This window comes from Eucyclogobius newberryi, unplaced genomic scaffold, assembly GCF_026437365.1.
Source record: "Eucyclogobius newberryi isolate DKJ021-1_F unplaced genomic scaffold, fEucNew1.0.hap1 SCAF_16, whole genome shotgun sequence".
Taxonomy (NCBI): Eukaryota; Metazoa; Chordata; class Actinopteri; order Gobiiformes; family Gobiidae; genus Eucyclogobius; species Eucyclogobius newberryi.
This window is the reverse complement of record NW_027315790.1, coordinates 8625054-8645770: the sequence shown is the minus strand read 5'-3', so window position 1 is coordinate 8645770 and position 20717 is coordinate 8625054. Positions and strand designations below refer to the sequence as shown.

General features: G+C 39.2%; 1 protein-coding gene across 5 annotated transcripts in view; it reads right to left on the bottom strand.

Moving 5' to 3' along the window:
* LOC140361637 (receptor-type tyrosine-protein phosphatase U-like) overlaps nt 1-20717 on the bottom strand; it is a 422151-nt gene that overhangs the window by 54397 nt on the left and 347037 nt on the right. For 3 of the 5 annotated variants that reach the window (XM_072447384.1, XM_072447387.1, XM_072447388.1), the window contains 3 exons: nt 20601-20670; nt 18381-18457; nt 787-823 (listed from right to left, as the gene is read on the bottom strand). In XM_072447384.1, the coding sequence (XP_072303485.1) occupies nt 787-823; nt 18381-18457; nt 20601-20670 (184 nt within the window). Of the gene's footprint in view, nt 1-786; nt 824-13196; nt 13215-18380; nt 18458-20600; nt 20671-20717 lie in introns of all 5 variants that reach the window. The other 2 variants (XM_072447383.1, XM_072447385.1) reach the window with 1 other exon arrangement.

Genomic DNA, 20717 nt, shown 5'->3' with positions numbered 1-20717 from the left:
GTGCGTAGTTTCTCGTCAGCTTAAGCGGACCTGGAGCCAAACCACTTTGGGAGATTCTACTTAAACGGGCTGGTACTTTAAACTGTGGAAAACGTTTGGACCGTACTACTCTGCTCCAAAGCGAACCACTGGAAACATGTTTAAAGGTGGAATGGACGATTTTTTTCAGCGAATTTTTTATCATATTTCCTCGTGGCGTGGATAAATCATTTGTCCTGCCACGTATCAATCATAAAACGCACCTACCGCTCACCTGCAGCCGCGTGCGGTTCGTCCCTCAGTGTACGGGGCAAAATGAAGACGGAGAAAGACAGTTCGAGCTGACGCAGAAGTGGACAGAAATCTACGGGAGACGAGAGATGCGATGCGCTCCGTTGCGCTAATAAACAAACGCACGTGTGTGTTGTATCAGTCCGCACGGGGGAGTGGCATGTGCACTTCCGCCTGCGTTCTCAAATCGCCAAAAAATCGTCCATTGCGCCTTTAATGTAACTTTCCTGGAGGACGGTTGGAATGTTCTTCAGTATAGCCTTTAACAAATCTTTCTCCATGGAAAAACACAAGAGGCGAACTACACAGCCTTTATGAAAATTAAGTTTGAAATGGGGAATATTAATGCACAACTCCTGCCGCCAACATATAGACACTTTTGATACATTTTTGTGACACCATTGTTAGGCCAGTGTCCAGGAACTAATGGGCACGTAGGTTTTCTCCCAAAATACTGTAGATGGTCCACACTCGATCATAAACACTTATTCAGAATGAGAGGTTTGAAAGTCTTACCTTGAGTGGCGATGAAGTGGTTGGAGCGCTGGTAGCCCTGTGCGACAGACAGAGATGGACAGATGAAGATATTTAATTATTACACAGCTATTAATGTAAGACTTATTTAGAACCAGCCGTTCCCTCGTCCATATTAAGCATCTGGCCATCTCTTATTCATCAGTACTCTGGGTTGAAGGTTGGTTCAAACTGAAAGATTTAAAACCCAATGTATCTAGTTCAACTTAAGTTCTAGTTCAACTTAAGTTCTAAAATGAGTTGTGTATAACAAAATGCTAATAATAAATAGAGAATGCAAACTATCTCGAGTGTGTAATTTCAGACTGGATGTTGCGCGCTGCATGTGATGACATGATAATGTTCTGCTGTAAGACGTAATGATGTGATAGTTATGCAGTTCTCAAATACAGATGCTTGCCTCATGGTTTGCTCTGACGTATCTTATCTTATAGGCCAGATCTGTGGAGAGGTGACCTCGCTCACAATAAGAAAGCATTTTTAGCAATAAAAACGTGCAATACAAAATAGGTTTAATGTCATACTGTGGAATATAGAGGAAACACATTCACTTTTCCACGGTGACCAACTGATGGTGGCATCTCCAAAGTGCACATTTAAACATGTCTCCCAACTGTTTTCTTCACTGGATTAACCGATTTGAGCATTAGCTGCTTACTATTCTGTTCAATACCAGAGTTATCATGTTGTATCGAATAGGCAAGGGCATGTGGCCCTTGTAATGTTGGCTAACCAAAAATACATTGAGTTGTATTGGAATAAATAACAATTAATAGCAACGACGTTGAAAACATGGACCCATATTATCATAGTAGTTATAATTAGTGTCAAATTCCAAATAATTAAAATTATTATGCATTGTTATTATAATATAAACAGCTAAAAACAATGTTGTTTTCATGTTGTTTGCACTGATATGTTTGTTGCAAAGGATCTGCAACAAAACAATGCATTTAAACAGAACCTGTAATTAATTAAATTAAGACAGCCCACAATATTAATGAGACTTTTGGCAATACAACATCACAACATTATCAATTATTGTTGTATCCCTAATACTTGGCTGAGCAACCGCCGTTAAAAGTGTATGTAGAACTACACTCATTATTTTACCTTGTATTGGTTCACCATACTTTTTTTCCCCAGGGATACTACTTCAAACATGGGAAAATATTAAGAAATGATATCAGTTCAACTTTGTCAGTCTCAAAGCCGAGTCATTCCATGCAGAGAGGAGTCGGCTGCATTTCAAAGCGGAGTCGGCGTGCTCGTAGTGTAGACCTCTTTGCATGCGGATGGGAGCTCGCAGATCAAAAACACTGACGAGCGCGCTGAGTAATTCTACCTGAGTGACATTGACTGACAGACAGACTAGAGCGTTAGCCTAGCCCCGGCGTGAGCTCCAGTACGACGTCTGGAAGGCTATTAGCCACGTGGCCTGGCTGTTGGAAAAAAGTAAATGTGTTTGGAATGCCAAGAGTCAAACTAGATACATTTCATGAATTAGGATTGGTGAAGTTTCTCATCGCTCAAAGCTAAAGGGGAATGTACGGTACATTTTAGAAAGAGAAATCATCCATGTCTTCTTTACCTGCTATACAGTGAGTGATCCAATGTACAGATCCATTATGCGCTTCTGGATCCAATGTACAGATTCATTATGCGCTTCTAGAAAATCCTATTATTACTGATTGCTATTTTAAATTCCAATTGGGGTGCATAAATAGAAAATAGATACTTTTCACTAGCAAAGGACCACGCCACAACAATGAAATACGAAAGAATGTTTATTGATAATAGTGATGATGGGTCGATGAGAGATCAATGAGAGATCGATGAGATGAGAGAGATCGATGAGATGAGAGAGATCGATGAGATGAGAGAGATCGATGAGATGAGAGGGATCGATGTGAGATGGCTGGGTAGAGACTCAGGGTGGGGGCTCTGTCTCGGGTAATCAGCCCAGCCGATTCAGACCCCCCCCTCCATGGATGGTTATGTGTTAAGGTGAAGATGATAGAGACATTGGGTGGGAGGGTGGGGTCGAGAGAGCAGAGACAACAAGAGATGCTGGGATTGGCCTGTGCATATATAGGCCTTCTGGGTAATAAGAGCCGTGGTTAAAGAGTGGAGGTGTGGTCCTGCTCCCGAACCCAAGTTAGCGATTACATCTCCAACTACACTAATATTTTTATTTTATTCTATTCTAGGATAGCATACCATGTTTTCAAACTGATTTACCATTTTTGCGGCCCATAATTGCAGATTATATACAACAGTGGACATACTTAAGACTATCAAGGCTAGCAGGTATTAGTCATTATTTAACTTTTGTGTATTTATGCTGACAGAGAACATGTTGAGCTTTGTGCCAGTTTTTGTTTCATGTAGACAGGCCCACTAAATACAGAGACATGACCCAGGTCAACAAATTAGACATCTGAGAGAGAATTCTACCTGAGAATTCTGACCTGACCTCAAACTTAGCTTTAACTATAGGATTATAGAATGATGTAATGTCACGTGAACGTCACCTATTTTTTTTTTTTACATCAAATGTGCTGTTACATTGATACATTTTCTATACCCAATTATAATATTTAGCTTTTAGCCCAGTCAAATACAGGCTTTTTAAAATTTGAATACATGAAAAGAGCCTTGGCTTCTGTTTTTGATGAAAATATGAGCTCCCAAACACCTTCACCTTCAACATTTTTTAACTACTTCAACAAAACCTTCATGAGATTTTGTATTTTCTTGTCCAAACTTTAATTTTGAAATTCTAAAGTGCATAAGAGCTGAACATTTATTTAAAAACACAAAAAACAAACACTCTCTCTCTCTCTCTCTCTCTCTCTCTCTCTATATATATATATATATATATATATATATATATATATACATTTTATTGCAGTGGAAAAATAAAATTCTGATCCTTAATATAAATACATAAACATAACCACATCCTTTTCTCATCACTCAAACCTAAGTGGTGCTCACGGTGCTCTCTCTCTCACCTCTGTCCTCTGCTTGTCATAAATTGATATACACATATGCACTTTATTCTCCAGGGCAGGCATTACATTCCATAAGTGTCATGCCACAGAGGAGTAGTGGAGATAGATGAGCCCTCCTCTCTTTCCGTCTCACTCTTGCTCTCTCCCAGGAGCCTTGTGCTGATGCAGACTTTTCCCCAGGCCGACCCGCTTCCTGTCTGTGTGTCTGTCACCGTGGCAACCATGTGTTCCGAGCCCAGAAGCATTGAGTGGCTTCACAATGCAGAGGTACATATTGAGGTGAGGTAATATCCAGCCATGCGATGTTAATATAGACAAATGTGAAGGTAAAAAAACACACATTGAGGTAATGCTTGCAACATTTAGAAATGATGGTGATTGGAGTTTGTTTCACAATCAAGCATCTCAGAAGGTTAATGGAGTTTAACATTTAGTTAACATTTTAGTTCAGGAAGTCCAAAGAATAGACCCTTCCACTGTTTTTTAACAAAACACTGTGTTCCATTAGCAGTCACTATTCCAGGTGTTAGCACTGATGCATTTTCAATGGGGGAGTTAGCGTTAGCCTCCAAACTTCAAAACCGATTAAAATCCAGGGCTGTTTTGCCGTCTAACGAACTTCCATGTGTTTAAGTGTTTTGAGTAGATTGTTACTGTTAGTGATTAGCACCAAAAAATGTAATACATGCTAATAACTTCGTTATAAACAAGTTTAACGTTATTCATGGGCAATAATGCACCAAAAACATAGCGATCGGCTCGGCCCGAACTCAAATAAAATGGAGGTTGCGAGAACGCCCGTCGCAACAGTGCCGACTAGTTCAAAAAAGAAAAAACATGAAACGCTTAATCTTTGGCCTAGGCACATGAAACTTGGGACAGTGATAGAGCTACCTTTGACGAGTAAAACGCACCTGGCAGCATCACTCTATGATAAACAGGAAGTCAGCCATGTTGAAACAAAGTGGCACTTTCAGAGATGGAATTAAATGAAAAAAGGAAAGATGACGTGGCCAAAATACAGCGAGGAGGATCTGTGCCAGGAGCCAAGGTCACGAAGATTGTTTTAGTTGGGGACGGCGCGATAAGTCACGTGACGCAAGAAAAGATAAACACACATTCTTTTCCAAGCGCCACTGTTTCTGAGATAACGTCACTCCTTCCAAATATTATGGCTAAGCATGGAGGAGCTAAACAGCTGATTGTGCACGTGGGTGCAGTGGACATGCGGCGGGAACAGACTGAAGTTTTGAAAAAAGACTTCTTGAAGTTATTCGACATGCTTGATAAAATGGAAATCAAAACATTCATAAGTGGACCTCTTCCAAACATCGACAGGAGGATAAACAAGTTTAGCCGGCTTCTTCAGCTGAACACATGGCTGTCCAAAGAGTGTTCCCCGAGAGGACTACACTACATTGAGAACTTCTATCTATTCTGGAAACGAGAGGACCTGTTTAAGAGAAATGGCCCCCACCTATGCAGAGGTGGAGTGAGGGTGCTGACAGAGAACCTGCTCCACGCTCTGAGGCATTGGACTGGGCCTGGACAGGGTCCTGAGCAGATAGTTAGAGAAGAGAGGAATGAGAGAAGAATTCCTGCTCCATCAGCCAGAGACCGAGCCAATGTTTCAACATCAAAAGCACCACAACCTCAGCCTCCACCAAAGGATTCATCAGCAGCTGCTCCACCACCACCAGCAAAGGATTCAGCTCCAGCTGCTCCGCATTCACCTCCACCGCCTCCAGCAAAGGAACAATCTTCAAAGGCCTTGGACCCATCTGTGACAAGCCCAACAACATCCCTGTCATCGCCCCTGCCTTCACACCAGCCCTGGGTTCCCCCTGCAACATCTACTCCCACTAAAGATTCATCATTCTCCTTCTCATCTCCACTCTCACCCATGGGCCTTCCCAGCCATTTTGAAAGTCTGATCAAATCAGGCATTAAGATGGCTCCACTCACGCCCCATATTTAGCAAGGGCTATGTCTTCCCTGCACAAGCCGACTACACCAACAAAAGCCCCACCACCCATCCCCCCTCGCCTCTCACCTGGTCCCAAACTCTCCTTGGCTACAAAAGCCCCACCACCCATCCAACCTCGCCTTTCACCTGGTATCTCCCATAGCTAGGATGCACTGGGTCTCAGCGTTGCCGGGACTTATTGTCACATTAAAAATCAAACCAACCCGGGGCCCTATGTAAAAAGAGCCCCCCCTAGTGCTATTTCTGTAGTCACATCATCACACAGATGGAAAAACAAAATGCGAGTCAGGCCCAATCTGAGAAATGTGATTCATATTCCCTGTGAAAAGATAAAGCCCAGTCCCACTGAAACTAGTCTGAAACTTACTGTGCTAAATGTCAGATCCTTATGTAACAAATCTCTCTTAATTAATAATTTTATTTCTTCTTATAATCTTGATTTTATGTTTTTAACTGAAACATGGCTTGACAAAAACACAGGAAATGTAGTTCTGATAGAATCTGCTCCACCCAACTTTAAGTTTGAATCTGAAACACGAGAAAACAAAAAAGGGGGTGGAGTCTGTGCTGTCTTTAGAGATGAAATAATTACCCGCAGGTTGTCTTTTGGGGTGTTTTCATCATTTGAGTATGTATCCTTTAAAATGGAGCTAAAACGGTCTCCATCCATTCTCTTCATTGTTTTATACAAGCCTCCCCAGCACTGCCAAAGTTTTATTGATGATTTTACTGAGATGCTTTCAGTCATATGCACAGACTTTGATGGTTTGGTCATTACAGGTGATTTCAATGTGCATGTTGATAATATTTGTGACAGAAACGCTAAAGAGCTTGATGCTGTCCTTGAAACCTTCAGTCTTACTCAGCATGTGAGAGGCCCCACCCACAGCAAAGGACACACTCTAGATCTCATAATTACAAAGGGGGTAAATATTTCAAATGTTAATGTGATCGATGTTGCTCTGTCTGATCATTTCTGTGTCTTCTTTGACCTGTCTGTTTCTCCCAAACCTCCGGTTGGTCCTGCAGTTGTTCAGAGGAGACACATAAGTGATGGCACAGGTGCACTGTTTATGGAAATGATAAACTTTGAAAATGTCTCATGTTCTAATGTAAATGATTTGTTGAACTCTGTTACATCTATAAAGGCTAAAATGGTTAAAAATAAGCAGAAGGCGCCGTGGAGAAATGATGATTCGGTCAGGGCACAGAAAAGGGAGTGCCGCAGGGCCGAACGGAAATGGCGCAAGTCAAAGCTCCAGATTCAAAAAGAGATTTACAAAGAAAAGCTGAACATGTACAACCTAATCTTATGTAGAACTAGGGAAAGATATTTTTCTGAAATAATTGGAAGCTGCAGTAACAACTCGCGTGTCCTGTTTGCCACAGTAAACAGATTAACAAACCCTCCAGCTCAGCTGCCGTTAGAACTCATTTCCACATCCAAGTGTAATGAGTTTGCATTATTCTTTAATGACAAAGTTCAGGGCATTAAAAATGCTATAAATCCCACAATGCAAAAAAATTACCCTAAAACCACCAAGACACTTAGAGCTAACTCACTTTGCACCAGTAACTGACAAAACTGTCCATGAGATCATCACCAGTCTGAGTTCATCTACATGCTGCCTTGATGTGTTACCCACCAAATTTCTAAAGTCTGTGCTGAACAGTTTGTTAGCACCATTCACTCACATAGTTAACATGTCGCTTCAATCTGGAACATTCCCAATGTCTTTGAAAACTGCGGTCATAAAGCCTCTCCTAAAGAAGAGCAGTCTTGATGCCGACAGAGTCATTACCGGCCCATCTCTAATCTGCCATTTTGGGGCAAAGTGCTTGAAAAGGTTGTTTACCAACAGCTCACAGATTTCCTCTTAATAAACAACTCATTTGATGTTTTTCAGTCAGGTTTTAGACCTCATCACAGCACTGAGACTGCTCTTGTCAAGGTGACAAATGACATCCGCCTGAACACTGACACGGGCAAAGCCTCAGTCTTAATTCTGTTAGATCTGAGTGCTGCTTTTGACACTGTCGATCATGGGATCCTCTTACAGAGACTAGAGGACTGGGTGGGCATCACTGGCACTGCACTAAACTGGTTAATGTCCTATCTGGAAGACAGGAAGTACTTTGTTGAAATTGGTAGCTGTGTCTCAGACCACATGACCCTGACCTGTGGAGTGCCCCAAGGGTCAGTACTGGGTCCCCTTCTGTTCAACCTCTACATGCTGCCGTTGGGTCAGTTGATACGCAGTGAAAATGTGTCCTATCACAATTATGCAGACGACACTCAGATCTATGTTTCACTATCGGCAGGTGACTATGGACCAGTGGATTCACTCTGTCACTGCATCCAACAGATCAGTGTGTGGATGCAAAACAACTTTCTCCAGCTGAACTCAGACAAGACTGAAATAATCGTTTTTGGCCCACAGAAACAAAGAGAAAGTGTTAGCGGTGACCTCCAGAGTCTCGCTCTAAAACCTACAAACCAAATTAGAAATCTGGGGGTAATAATGGACTCAGACTTGAACTTTAATAGCCACGTCAAATCAATAACATCAGCAGCTTTTTACCATCTAAAAAACATTGCCAAAATCAAAAATATACTGTCAAAACCAGATTTAGAGAGACTTATCCATGCGTTTGTCTCCAGTAGATTAGACTACTGTAACGGCCTGCTCACTGGCCTCTCCAAACGAGCTGTAAAACAGCTGCAGTACATCCAGAACGCTGCTGCTCGGGTCCTGACCAGAACCAGGAAGTATGATCACATTAGTCCTGTTCTCAGGTCTCTGCACTGGCTCCCTGTGGCTCAGAGAATATACTTTAAAGCAGCTCTGCTTGTGTACAAGTCTCTCCATGGCCTAGCACCAAAGTACATCTTGGATATGTTAGTGCCATATGAACCATCTCGGACTCTGAGGACCTCAGGGACCGGCCTCCTGCTGGTGCATGGGGAATCTGCGTTTCAGTTTTATGCAGCTAAAATCTGGAACAGTCTTCCTGAAGATGTGAGACAGGCTTCTACTCTGACAATGTTCAAATCTAAGCTAAAAACAGTTTTGTTTAGCTGCGCATATGACTGAAAGGATTTTTCCTTTGCACTCTTCTCTTTTGTTTGTGATTTTATTAGTTTAGAAAATCAGTTGGATTGATAATTTTTAATTTAGTTAATTTTATTGTAGTTAATTTTTATAAGATAAGATAAGATAATCCTTTATTGTCCCACATGGGGAAATTTCATTGGTGCAACGCAGGTAGATACAGAGGTAGATACAACAGAAGAACAGATCACTTATAGGAAGTCTGAAAAACACTTTCAGTAGAAGATCTCCTATAAATAAATAAAAAAACTCCCATAGACAAATAAATAAATACATACCATTGCATGTGATCACACCAGTAATTGCACATGAATATGTGTCACGACAGCACATAGATTGCACATGAATTTCACAGTAATTGCACATGAATTCCAACAGCAATTGCACATACAACATTATCTTTGCACTCTTCTCTTTTGTTTGTGATTTTATTAGTTTAGAAAATCAGTTGGATTGATAATTTTTTAATTTAGTTAATTTTATTGTATTTCTGTAATTTCTTTGTGATTTCAATGCATTTTTTCCTGCTGTGTGAAGCACTTTCAATTGCCTTGTGTATGAAATGTGCTCTACAAATAAACTTGCCTTGCCTTGCCTTGCCACTGCCACACTTTACTTTTTTTTTTTCAAAATCGTGCTTGTCCTAGGTTTTTTGTCCGATCAAGCTCAAAACAACACCTTTTGCATCTAAAGACATTGAAATTTAATAAATATTCAAAAGAATGTTGAGATTTTTTACGGTCTCCGCGTAAACACGCCCTCAAAAAAGGCTTAATTTCCTGTTATTTCAAAGACAAGTCACGCATATTGGAATTGATCTACGGAGCTCATATTTCACTCACTAATGCGTTTTTATGGTCTGATTGGAAATAAATACCCATGTAACAAATTTACTCTATAGCGCCCCCTACCCATTGTGTGAAAAACTAAACATTGTCTGATTTGTTTTAAAACTCATGGATTATATTCTCCTCAAGACGCCATGAAAAAAGTGCTTTGCAGATATTGTGTATTTTCACGCAATGAATGCCTTTACTTCCTCTTCCTCTTTTATTTTGATGGGACATTTCCTCTCGTGCCGCATTAGAATTATTATTCTTTAGACTTTATTCTTTAGGCTTTATTCTTTAGACTTAATTCTTTTGACTTTATTCTTTAGACTTTATTCTTTAGACTTTATTCTTTTTGCCACAACTCGGGTATTTTTGACCCCCTGAACATCAATGAACAACAACACCAACAACAACAACAACAACAACTGAAGAATGGAGTCTATAGGGTAAAGTCTAAAGAATACAGTCTGGCGTGGAAGAAGGCCAGCTGGAGTCAAGGAATAAAGTCTGGCGGTAATGTAACACTTGGATACCAACCGCCATAAAACAACAACAACAACATCAATGAAAAGTCACAGGTCACCGAGGCTCTCTCGCCTTCTCCCTGCTCAGGTCTGCGTTCAGCACAATCTTGCAATTTGTCAGGACAAACTACTATTTGAATCGCAAACTACGCAATCATCAACGGTGAATTACTGAGCTTCGTTTGGTATGCCGCAAAACGCAGCAGAAAACATGGACAGGCGGGAAGGCGGTCGCGCAGGAAGGCGAGAGCCATCATCGCCGCAACCGCGGCTTTAATTATTTTTATTCCTCCCCTCTTAAAAAATGCCAAGGAAAGTTAGATTAAATAAAAAAACTCTCGCCTAAGGGAAAACACTTGATCATAAGGTCTAGGTATTGGGGCAACAGATGGAGCAGCAGCATCAGACTAATATACTATTAAGAATGAATTTGGCAAAGAGAATAAGGTTTTAACAATTTGCAACCTGTGATTCAATGAAAGTATTGATGTAGTAAGATGCTTTGTCTTTATTAACATATGTATTGCACTTATGACAAAACTGCTGTCAATCTGCTGCTGGTTTGGTTGCCTTGGCTTCTGCCCAGGCTTTGTCACGCTCTCGAGATAATACTGCAATGTCTGGACAAAACCAGGGATTCGTGTTTAAATTAAAATGTCACTTTAGAACAGATCAGACAGAAATGCTTGTTCATTTAAATGTTTATAGGACCTTTTTAACAGTTAAACTTGATTTGGATTTAATACATTTTGTGTTCTGCACACACTGGTCACAAAATAGAGGAAAGACACATTGAAAACATTGCAAGTTCTGAAGTTTTTTACTTAAGATAATGTCCAGTAATGTTGCTTTAATGGAGTCTTGAGGGTCAGGTTGAGTGGGGGCAGTAATACGTTGTGTGAGGTTTAATTCATTACAGTAGTTTTTTAGACTGTCATAAGTTTTGGACAACCAATCAATGTTCATGTCACATAAACCAAGTCACTCAGACTTATCAAAAGTGGAAAGGAAGGTAAATAAATCCTCCAGCTCACCAACAGGAGCAGACGGGGACAATAAAAACCTACTAATATTATTTTTCCTGTATTATTTTTACCCAAACCCATCTCAAGGGCTATGTAATCAAAACTCTTTAACTTTGAGACTATGGTATTTACAGATGCAGTAGGACAACAGTTTATAAATATTGCTTCTCCATCTCTTTTACTTTGTCTATGGCAATTAAATATATAATAATTGTCCAAAGAAATGTAAGCAGCATCGGAGATGTTGGAGGTTTACTATTATTCAGAGGATACGAATATATCAGGATTTGCTTGTTTTGCCCACACTCTATGCGATCATTTGTGTGAAAAATAAATAAATAATAATAATAATTAAATATCAAATAAATTATAACTTTTCTGTCAAATATAGGCTATTGAATCTATTGTTTAATTCATTTCATGTCATCTTTACTAAGGATACAAGTGCAGACAGTTAAAAATAGAAACTAAAATCTTTCTTGGGGCTGGATTTAAACATGCCAAGGGCCACATTTTGCTCCTGGGGTCACAAAGTAATATTTACTTTTTTTTTTTTTTTTTCAATATTACTTGGCATGTTTGGCGGGCCGGATTATAAAGATAAACGGGCTGTATGTGGCCCGCGGGCCGTAGTTTGCCCCCCCTGCTCTATGAAGATTGAATACTTCACACATAACTCAAAGACCTTTTTTGGTTCAAAAATGTATATGAACGTTTTAAACATTATCTGATTGAGTATTTGCTATGGACAGGTTTTTAGTAGGTTTAATGTTGTTATTATGGCAGTCTGCTCTATGTCAATAATTCACTACACAATTGTGCTTGTAACGATCAGCTGATTTGAGTCTCTTTAATACGGGTAATAGGGTTTAAGGCAGGTTCAGGCCCTGACACTATTATTCTCCTTGTAATCCCGACTAGTGTCTTAAAAGGTCCATGAGCGTTTGAAGTCATCATACCTCAAGTTATATGTTTCCTTCATATAACCTGCACAAACAAGTACTGCACAGTTGGATTTTAGTCTTAACCTTTGTCTTCTGCATGTGTTAAGTGAGTAATGGGCTAAATTACCCATAATGCTTGAGTGGATGGTGGTCAGTCTATTTGTGATTGCTTGTAACACAACCCTACAATCTAAATGAGAAAGATCGTTATGGTGTTTCAATGCTTTTCTGTCTAATGCTGCTCTAACTGAAACACGGCATGTGGATACTTGACATGCCCTATCAGTTTAAATTGCTTTCTAAATAATGTTTCAACAAAACAGTGCACAACAATTTAAGTTACTTGTATCAGAGACAGTAAAAGAGTTGAGATTAAGTTAAGTACATACTTCACATTTATCTCTAATTTAAATGTAAAAAGACAACTGAGACATTTCAGTTTAAAAATATTAAACTTTCAGTAAGAATAGTGCTTTCTTTTTTATTTATTGCCTTAAAAACATGTCAAAACAAAACAAAAAATCAACAGAATGACCTCTAAATAAACTTGCTTTTCCATCTTCCAAAGCCATAGCACAGTGCAAGGCTGTTGGTGTAGAATCCTTTTGATTTGCGTGCACACAGACGCACGTTATTACCATTTGAATGGCCCGGGCTAAATGTCAGCAAACACCTTGCGAGAGTAAAATACGATGCGATGACAAACATTTACCAGCTCGTCTCTGAAATGCCTGATGAATGGAAAACATAAAGTAGCCTGCGACCCGCCGTGGGTTTTCTGCTGCCGTGATAGTCGAGTTTGGCCTTGTGTTCTGAATGTGTGAAATGCGAAAAGATTGATGCGCTTGAAAGTGGGTAAAAGTGTTGGACAATCGCCGCTATAGGGGAGCCGTGGGGAAGGGGTCAGGCAAAGAAAAGCAGTGAAGGGGAGAGAGAAGAAGATACTTACTTCCCTGTTTATCCGAATCTAAGGGACGCCAAAGGTTGGACACAGGGCGAGTGGAGAAAAGAGAAAAAGAAGAAGAAGAGGAGAGTGGGAAGAAGAGGTAGTTATTGTAGTGAAGGCAGGAACATGGAGTGATGACATAGTTAGGAGAAAACAGTTGTGGAGGAAGTCACAAATAGACAATGAAGATGTGAAGATGTAAATGTGGAAGTGGTAGTAGTGGTATTTGTGTGTTCAGCAGTAAGGTAAGGTGGGATATTCTTGTGGCATTGGCAAGAATGATAGAAAAAGTCAATCTTGTCAGCAGCTGTTTATTCTGCCCGTATTACGGCCGTAATGAGACAGATTGTGGTTGTGAATTAGTAGAGCTAATCAATGGAGGAGACACAGACGGCAGTGCCAAGAGAAACAATCGTCTGATGCAGAATGAGAAACGGGAAATTGCTTTTTCAACAATATATATTTTAATTTATCTTTTAACCCAACTAGCAACTGCGTTTTGACAGTATTATTTAGTATTATAAAGATGCACAAAATGGGTTTTTGTACTGTAGGAACCTTTGTCAGCTCTTGGTAATAGTTCCAGTCCCCATTTGATGCATGTTCGCAATAGTACAAATTGCTTGGATTATACTTTTGGGTGTTTTTTGGCTCCTGCTCGGGTGGATATACTTTTCAGTTGGACCAGAAACCTTTTGAAGACACAAGAACATACGTGACACTGACTTCATCCACAAGAGTAATAACTTGGACACTGTAACTCCAAGAGCGTCCACCTCCTGCTCTCCATGCAGATGACATTGCTTTGCCTGGAATTTTCCATCGTACGGCATTAAACCTATCTCTCTATGAAGAAAAGTAGATACAGGTCAGATCTGTAGCGAGGCACCTGTTACTGAATTGGATATGTTCAATGCCATACTGAGGCATCTCCATGGGACAGGCAAAACTAAAGTACAGAAAACACCTTTAAAAGTGGTATGTTGTGACGTCTTGTTTAGTTCATAAACGTAGGCCTTTCTGGATTGTGTATAGTAATCATTTTCAGATTACATGACTAATTCATGTTTTTAGTGGTTCTCATTTAGTATCCAGGTTTATTCCTGTTTTAGTCTTGTTTTAGTCCAACTGACCTGGACTCAGTCTGTTGGGACTCGAATATTGACTTAGACGGTGTTTGGCGTAAAATGTCAAAGGAACGAAGAAGTACTCAATTTAGTCACTTGAGTAAAAGTACAGATACAGGAGCAAAACAAATACTCAAGTAAATGTAGCACATAGGAAATCGAATAAAATAAAAGTATTGAAATACCTGAAATATAAAAGCATTTCACACACATACTAAAGCAGATTAGTTGTTACTTTCCACCATGATAGTGTACCATGACACAAGCGAGGCGACAAATGTATTAGACTAAATACTCAGACTACCTTCGTACGTTTGATGAAATAGAATTAGGCAATGTCTGCTCTTTGAATAAGTGATCAGATATTAAACATATATTACAGGTGGTTGTACTGCTGAACATGGTGAAAGTCGTGGCTCGTGGCTCTACAAATACTCCTCTCACACAGTGCTCCACGTCTGTCGGCCTTGGCTGAGATTGGTTATGTATTATTCATATTGCAGTTGGAGTGATTCTCTGTGGCTGATGGCTCTATGGCTTTGTATTACGGCGCTGTCTGCAGTCTGAAGGAGCTCAATGTCTGGAAAGGAAGCGCAATACAATACAGCTCTGATTGCTTTTCTTTTTTTATCTGTTGCTAATGATACAATCCGAGTATGATCTAATTAAGCATTTTAATAGAGCACTAATGAATTTCGGAATTGAGATTTTAGAACATCACAGCTGTGTCAGAGAGTCATTCATATTTTAGATCATTTCATATCCAGTGGATTTATTGCAGTGAGTCACTTTGGCACAGTCAAAGCCAGAAAAATAAGTAAGTAAGACTTTGTTTATAGAGCACATTTCACAGATAAAATAAAAAAGTGCTTAACAGAATGTGACAATGGAAGACAAGAAAGCTCTTTAAGTACCAGTAAATGGAGTCACAGTGTGTATGCACATTTGCTGTGGACCAGAATAATTATTACTTTCTGGAAGTCACAGAATAATGCTTAAAGATCAAAACTCATGTATACAATAGGAAACCAAAAGGCATAAAACATATGTGTAATTTATGATTTGTCTTGATTGTTGTTGTTTATTACTATATATTGTTGTTTTTTATATTGAATGTACTATTGTTTTGCATTTGTTTTAATGAATCTTTTTCTGATAAGTACCACATAGTTTTAGAAAAGTTCTAGATGAATAAAGATTATTATTGTTCCACTTACCACTAAAAAGATTTGTCTGAAGGAAAAAAAACAAAAAAACAAAAACTTGTTCAGTATGAAACATTAGCTCTTAATAATCCCTTCTCTCAATCTGATGTTGCACTATGACAGACTGTCTGAGAGTCCCTGGTTGTTCTCTCCAGTATTTTAGTTTTGATCTGATTCTAAAACACACTGCAACTTTTAAAACTCTATCATTATTTTATCTTGACGCATCAAGCATCCTGGATGAATGAGGGACTTAACGCACACACACAGAAGCTATCATTATTTTCACTTCACCTCAAAATTGAACTGATCTAAAAATGGGAAGATTAAACTAAAATGCAAACAATGTCTTTTGATAAGTTGAAAAACTGTATTTAAAACTGTCAAAAACAAGTTTTTTGATACCTTTGCAGTCATTTTTAGTGCTCTTGTTAACCATTTCCAATATTCACCCATGAATAACATCTTAAGCAGTGCCTCCACTTTCTTGGGCTGTCACTTCAAAAATATAGCTTTCAGTCACCTAAAGAAACCTTGAAAAATCTGTCGTGAAAAATGTCTAGTTTTGCCAATTTATGCACAAGGCATAGCTACGCCGTGGAACTTCAGCGGCTAACCTTTAAAACAGCCCTTTCCATTTGTTCCGACCTTGGCCCTCTTCCACAAGTCGTTTGGAAGGCTTTTGCGATGGTGTTTTGTGCGCCAGGGGTCTTGGCATGACAAGCGGGCACTGCTGTAATGACATAGAGGTCCTGGCGGCGCTCGTCCTAATGGAGCCCTCATAGAGCAGCGAGGAGGGTGAAGTGAAAGGGAAGGGCGGGTGGACATGTTTTAGCCTCCCACCACCGCTGAGTCAGGCCTAGCAAGCGCTCTCTACGGACACTACAGTTCACTTTTGTGCAGCTAACAATAGGCAGTACGCAGCATTTAGTTAAGAGCTATGTGCTTGAATTGAGAACTTGGATGGCGACCAAAATGGAGTGCCCAGTTGCAAGGTTCGGACAGTGTTTAGTAACGAGAATAAATTGGGTGGATAGGCAAATAATATAATAATAATAATAATAAGATGGAACTAAAAAACGGTATTTTCACCTCCAAAGCATGGGGAAAATAATTTATAATATGATACTTTTAACACAAGAGTCTTTTTTTGTGCTTCTGTCTGGGTAAACCTATGAACAGTAACTAATGCTTAAGACATTGTGAAAACGTTTTGCCCGGTTAACTAGCACATTTAATCTGTCTTCTTTTATTTAGGGCTGTCAAACATGTTAACTCGCATTAATCATGAAGTAATCTGTTTGGACGCGCTTCTGAAGATTACACAGGAGGCTTTACCTGAGCAAAGAGGAAGATTCAGGAGCAGAGCAGTTAGATTGACACAAACAATCCATAAGTCTGATCACTCAGTGTCTGATGTTTTCAAGCCTCAGAGAGCAGTTCGGCTTTGCTCCGTGCGGCAGGGCAAACATAGACGCAGCAGAGATCTCGGGTTGAACTCTGCACTTGGTGAGGAAAATAAACTTGCGTGTGAGTGCTTAAACTAGTGAAATGGGCCAAATATTTCTCCAAACTAAATCGAAACAGTAAACCCTGCAAGTGGTAATGAAAGGCCTGGAGCCACTAAACCTGTTGGTTGGTCTGAACAATTATCTGAAATAAGTACGTGACCATATTCATTATCAAATACATTGTCTAGACTTAAATTATATGTCTATATTAAAATAGTAATTTAAATAATGTCGTTTTAAATATGGTGCTATGCGTTTAATTATGATGAATTATATTTCAAAAGTGTGATTAGTGTGATCTGATAAATTATAATCAATTAACAGCGCTACTTGTAATACAAGTGTGACTCTGGGTGAAAAAGAAAGGTTATTGAAACTCCAATAATAGTGGTTGTATTTCCTCCCTTCTGACCGACAAAGGGCAGTGCTGAAAGCACTCAATGTTCCCTTAGTGTTGTGTTTTCAGCTCTACACTCAGTAGTAGTCATCCTGGATGCATAGAACTGTAGTTACGTACATAACTTTTGATTTATCTCATGAAGACTAACCAGACCAGCGTGACACTGCAGGGTTTATGGACTATTATTATTATTATTATATTACTAATATACAGAGTGGATTATTCAGCTCTGTGTCACACAGTCATTGTGTCCTTGGGCAAGAGACTTCTTCTGGACCTCGTTGCAGTGTCCGAGTATGTTGGTATATGAATGACAGTGTTGTGAGAGTGTTTTAGCCCATGGCAACAATCCGCCGTGTTTGTTAGCGTGCACTGTCCTGACCAAATAAACTAACTAGAAATAGGCAGTGATTTAACAACTGCACATTAGGTTATGGACTTGATAAACTGCTTTGAATATTGATTTACAGGAAAATAATATACTTGTATGGTATTTTAAAGCCATCTAAAATTCGACAGCTGAGGTTGAGTCTAGAGAGATCTTGAGTATGAGCTGCTGCTAATATTGACCCTCAGGCTTTATTGTAGCTCCCATCCGCATACTCGGCACAGATGACAGGCTCTACGTCTTTTGGTTTCTCATGTCTGCTCAGTGTCATCGCTGTTGCACTGTTTGAGTTCAGCCTCCACGCCAGCTGCCTCTGAGCTTCCCAATCTCTGGAATCTGCCACAACCACATCTCACTCAGAGCCCAGCAGAGCGTGTTGTTTGTGCTCACTAAATGACTGTTGAGTGCAATGGAGGGGCCCAAAACTGTGGTCGAGAGGATATGTTTTGAGACAAGTGTAAAGAACAGGACAATGGATGAGAGGCAGTGGAGTTTGGAGATAGGAGACAAAAAAATGAAGATGTGGGGGAGGGGAAGGAAAGTAGAGAGGACTTACATCGATGTAGTTGGCATTGACGTAATCGGAGCTAGGGTCCGCCAGCAAAGAGTGCATTTTCACCCTGTGCCGGTCGTCTGTAGAGAAAGGTAAAGAGGGATGTTTCAAGAGTATTGTATGAAAACTTTAATGTAACATTTCTGTTTCCTGCTTCTCTCCATAGATATGTTGTTGCTTAAAAGGCTGATGACAGGTGATGCACCAAAACACAATTAGGATAAATATATCTACGATGTATCTAAAAAATGTATACATTTTATTTCAGTTTGGCATTTTTTAGGTTTATAATATTACATCCTGATTGTAACTGTTACCATGCAACCATGTTGTACACTGGCCACCAAAACTCCTCAAATGTCGCAGATCTGACAAATATAAAGATATGAAAACATGTTTCAACATTCAACATTGTTAAATTGTTGTTTAAAGAGTCAGAAGAGTCAGTGTTGTTGTAAATTGTGTCAATTTTTTTGATGAATTTTGCGTCCGTGGGGTGACGTCATACATATGTTTTAGAATTCTACTCTTCCTGTCACTTTCCGCTAATTTTTAAACTTTCTTCTCAAGCTGACATTTGATTGGTTTAAAGCTGTAATTTATATTTTAAAAAAAGGAGTATTATCTCCCAAAATAAACTCAACATAAACTTAACACACTTGAATCTATTTTGCATTTTATCAATTACGTTTTTATTGCTCAAATTACACTGAAAAACATGCATTCTACATCTGACCTATGGAGGCCAGGGAAGTTGCATAGTGCATTTTTGAATTGTTCCAAGAGACAAACTTTCAAATTAGATTAAAACGTGTCATCAGGGAACATACATTACTTGCATTTCGATAACGAATTGGCTGTTATATTATATATATATATATATATATATATATATATATATAATATAATAATAATATATATAATATATATATATTTCCCAATTGTAGACCTACAATGATGTAAAAAGTATCATGTACCAATTAACTAATGTGCCTATTTGACAGCACTCGAATAAAAAATCTATAATAATTAGTTGATAATTATTATATCCTAATCCTACTCCTCCTACAACCACGCCTCCACTCTTTAACCACACCTCTAATTACCCAGAAGCCCTATCTATACAGGCTTATCCCTGCATCTCTTGTTGTCTCGGTCTCTACCCCACCCTGGGCTGATCACCTGACGAGCCCCCATCCTGAGTCTCTACCCAGCCAACACTAATCAGTCTATCATCAATCTCACCATCATCATCTTCATCATCATGTTCATCATCATCATCATCATCATCATCATCATCATCAGTATTATCAATTCATATTCCCTCGTATTCCATTGTTGTGGTGTGGTTTTCTGAGTGAAGTGAAACTAAATTCTTGGTAAAGACATCAAGGATATAAAATAATGATCTTGATGATTTGAAAGTGCCCAACAGTTGAAATTAGGAAACTCACATTCAACACAATAACTGTTTTGCTTGCTCTAGAATTTGATGCCTAGGGTAATTTGTTGTTTTTTGAAAGGAAGAAATGCTGAACCATATTTAGTTATGTTATGGATTGAGATAAACAAAAAGTATTTTTTGTTTTATGTGGATAAGCCCAGTAATTACAGACATATTAACCTTAAACCAGGACAAAGCACAGCATTTTGACCAATTTACAACCAATTCTACCAAAGCCACTGCAGTTTTAAAGCAAAACAGACAAAATGTGTTGCATTTTCTAACCCAATTTTTGCGCATGGACATATTTGTTTTGCTCAAAAATGGACACTGAAAGTAGTTTTCTATTGTTGCTCCGACTATGCAACGGCAGGGGGTGATGAAGGACACTTCAACTCACCCAAAAAAAGTACAAAAGTCTGTAACAGTGATAAAAAGGAGTGTCGCTGCAGTGGTGTTGTTTATCTGCTTTTCTATTCTTTATTAGATTTGTTTCTATTAGATGTCAAGTAGCTGCTAAATATTTAGCAGAGTTGTGGACTTTTATATTTGTTATCAGACCATAGCAGCTCTTTCCCATTGTATCTGTTTTTAACTCCTTCAGAAGAAAATGTAATTACTTTCCACCGACGCTCAAACAGTTTTGCCACTCACATCTGCATAACCTCTATTCTGACCTGCTCTCTACCACAAATTAAAGTTTAGAATGTTGTCAAGCAAACATAACTTTATTATGTTGAAGAAATATTTTTTTCCCACTTAAAGACTCCAATACTTACGACTAAGCAAGGTGTCGTGCCGCCCTTTAGTCTTGTCTTTCTTCTTGACATCCCATCCGTCGAAAAAACTCTAAAAAACAAAACAAAACAGTTGCTATTACGTTCAAAGTCAAGACA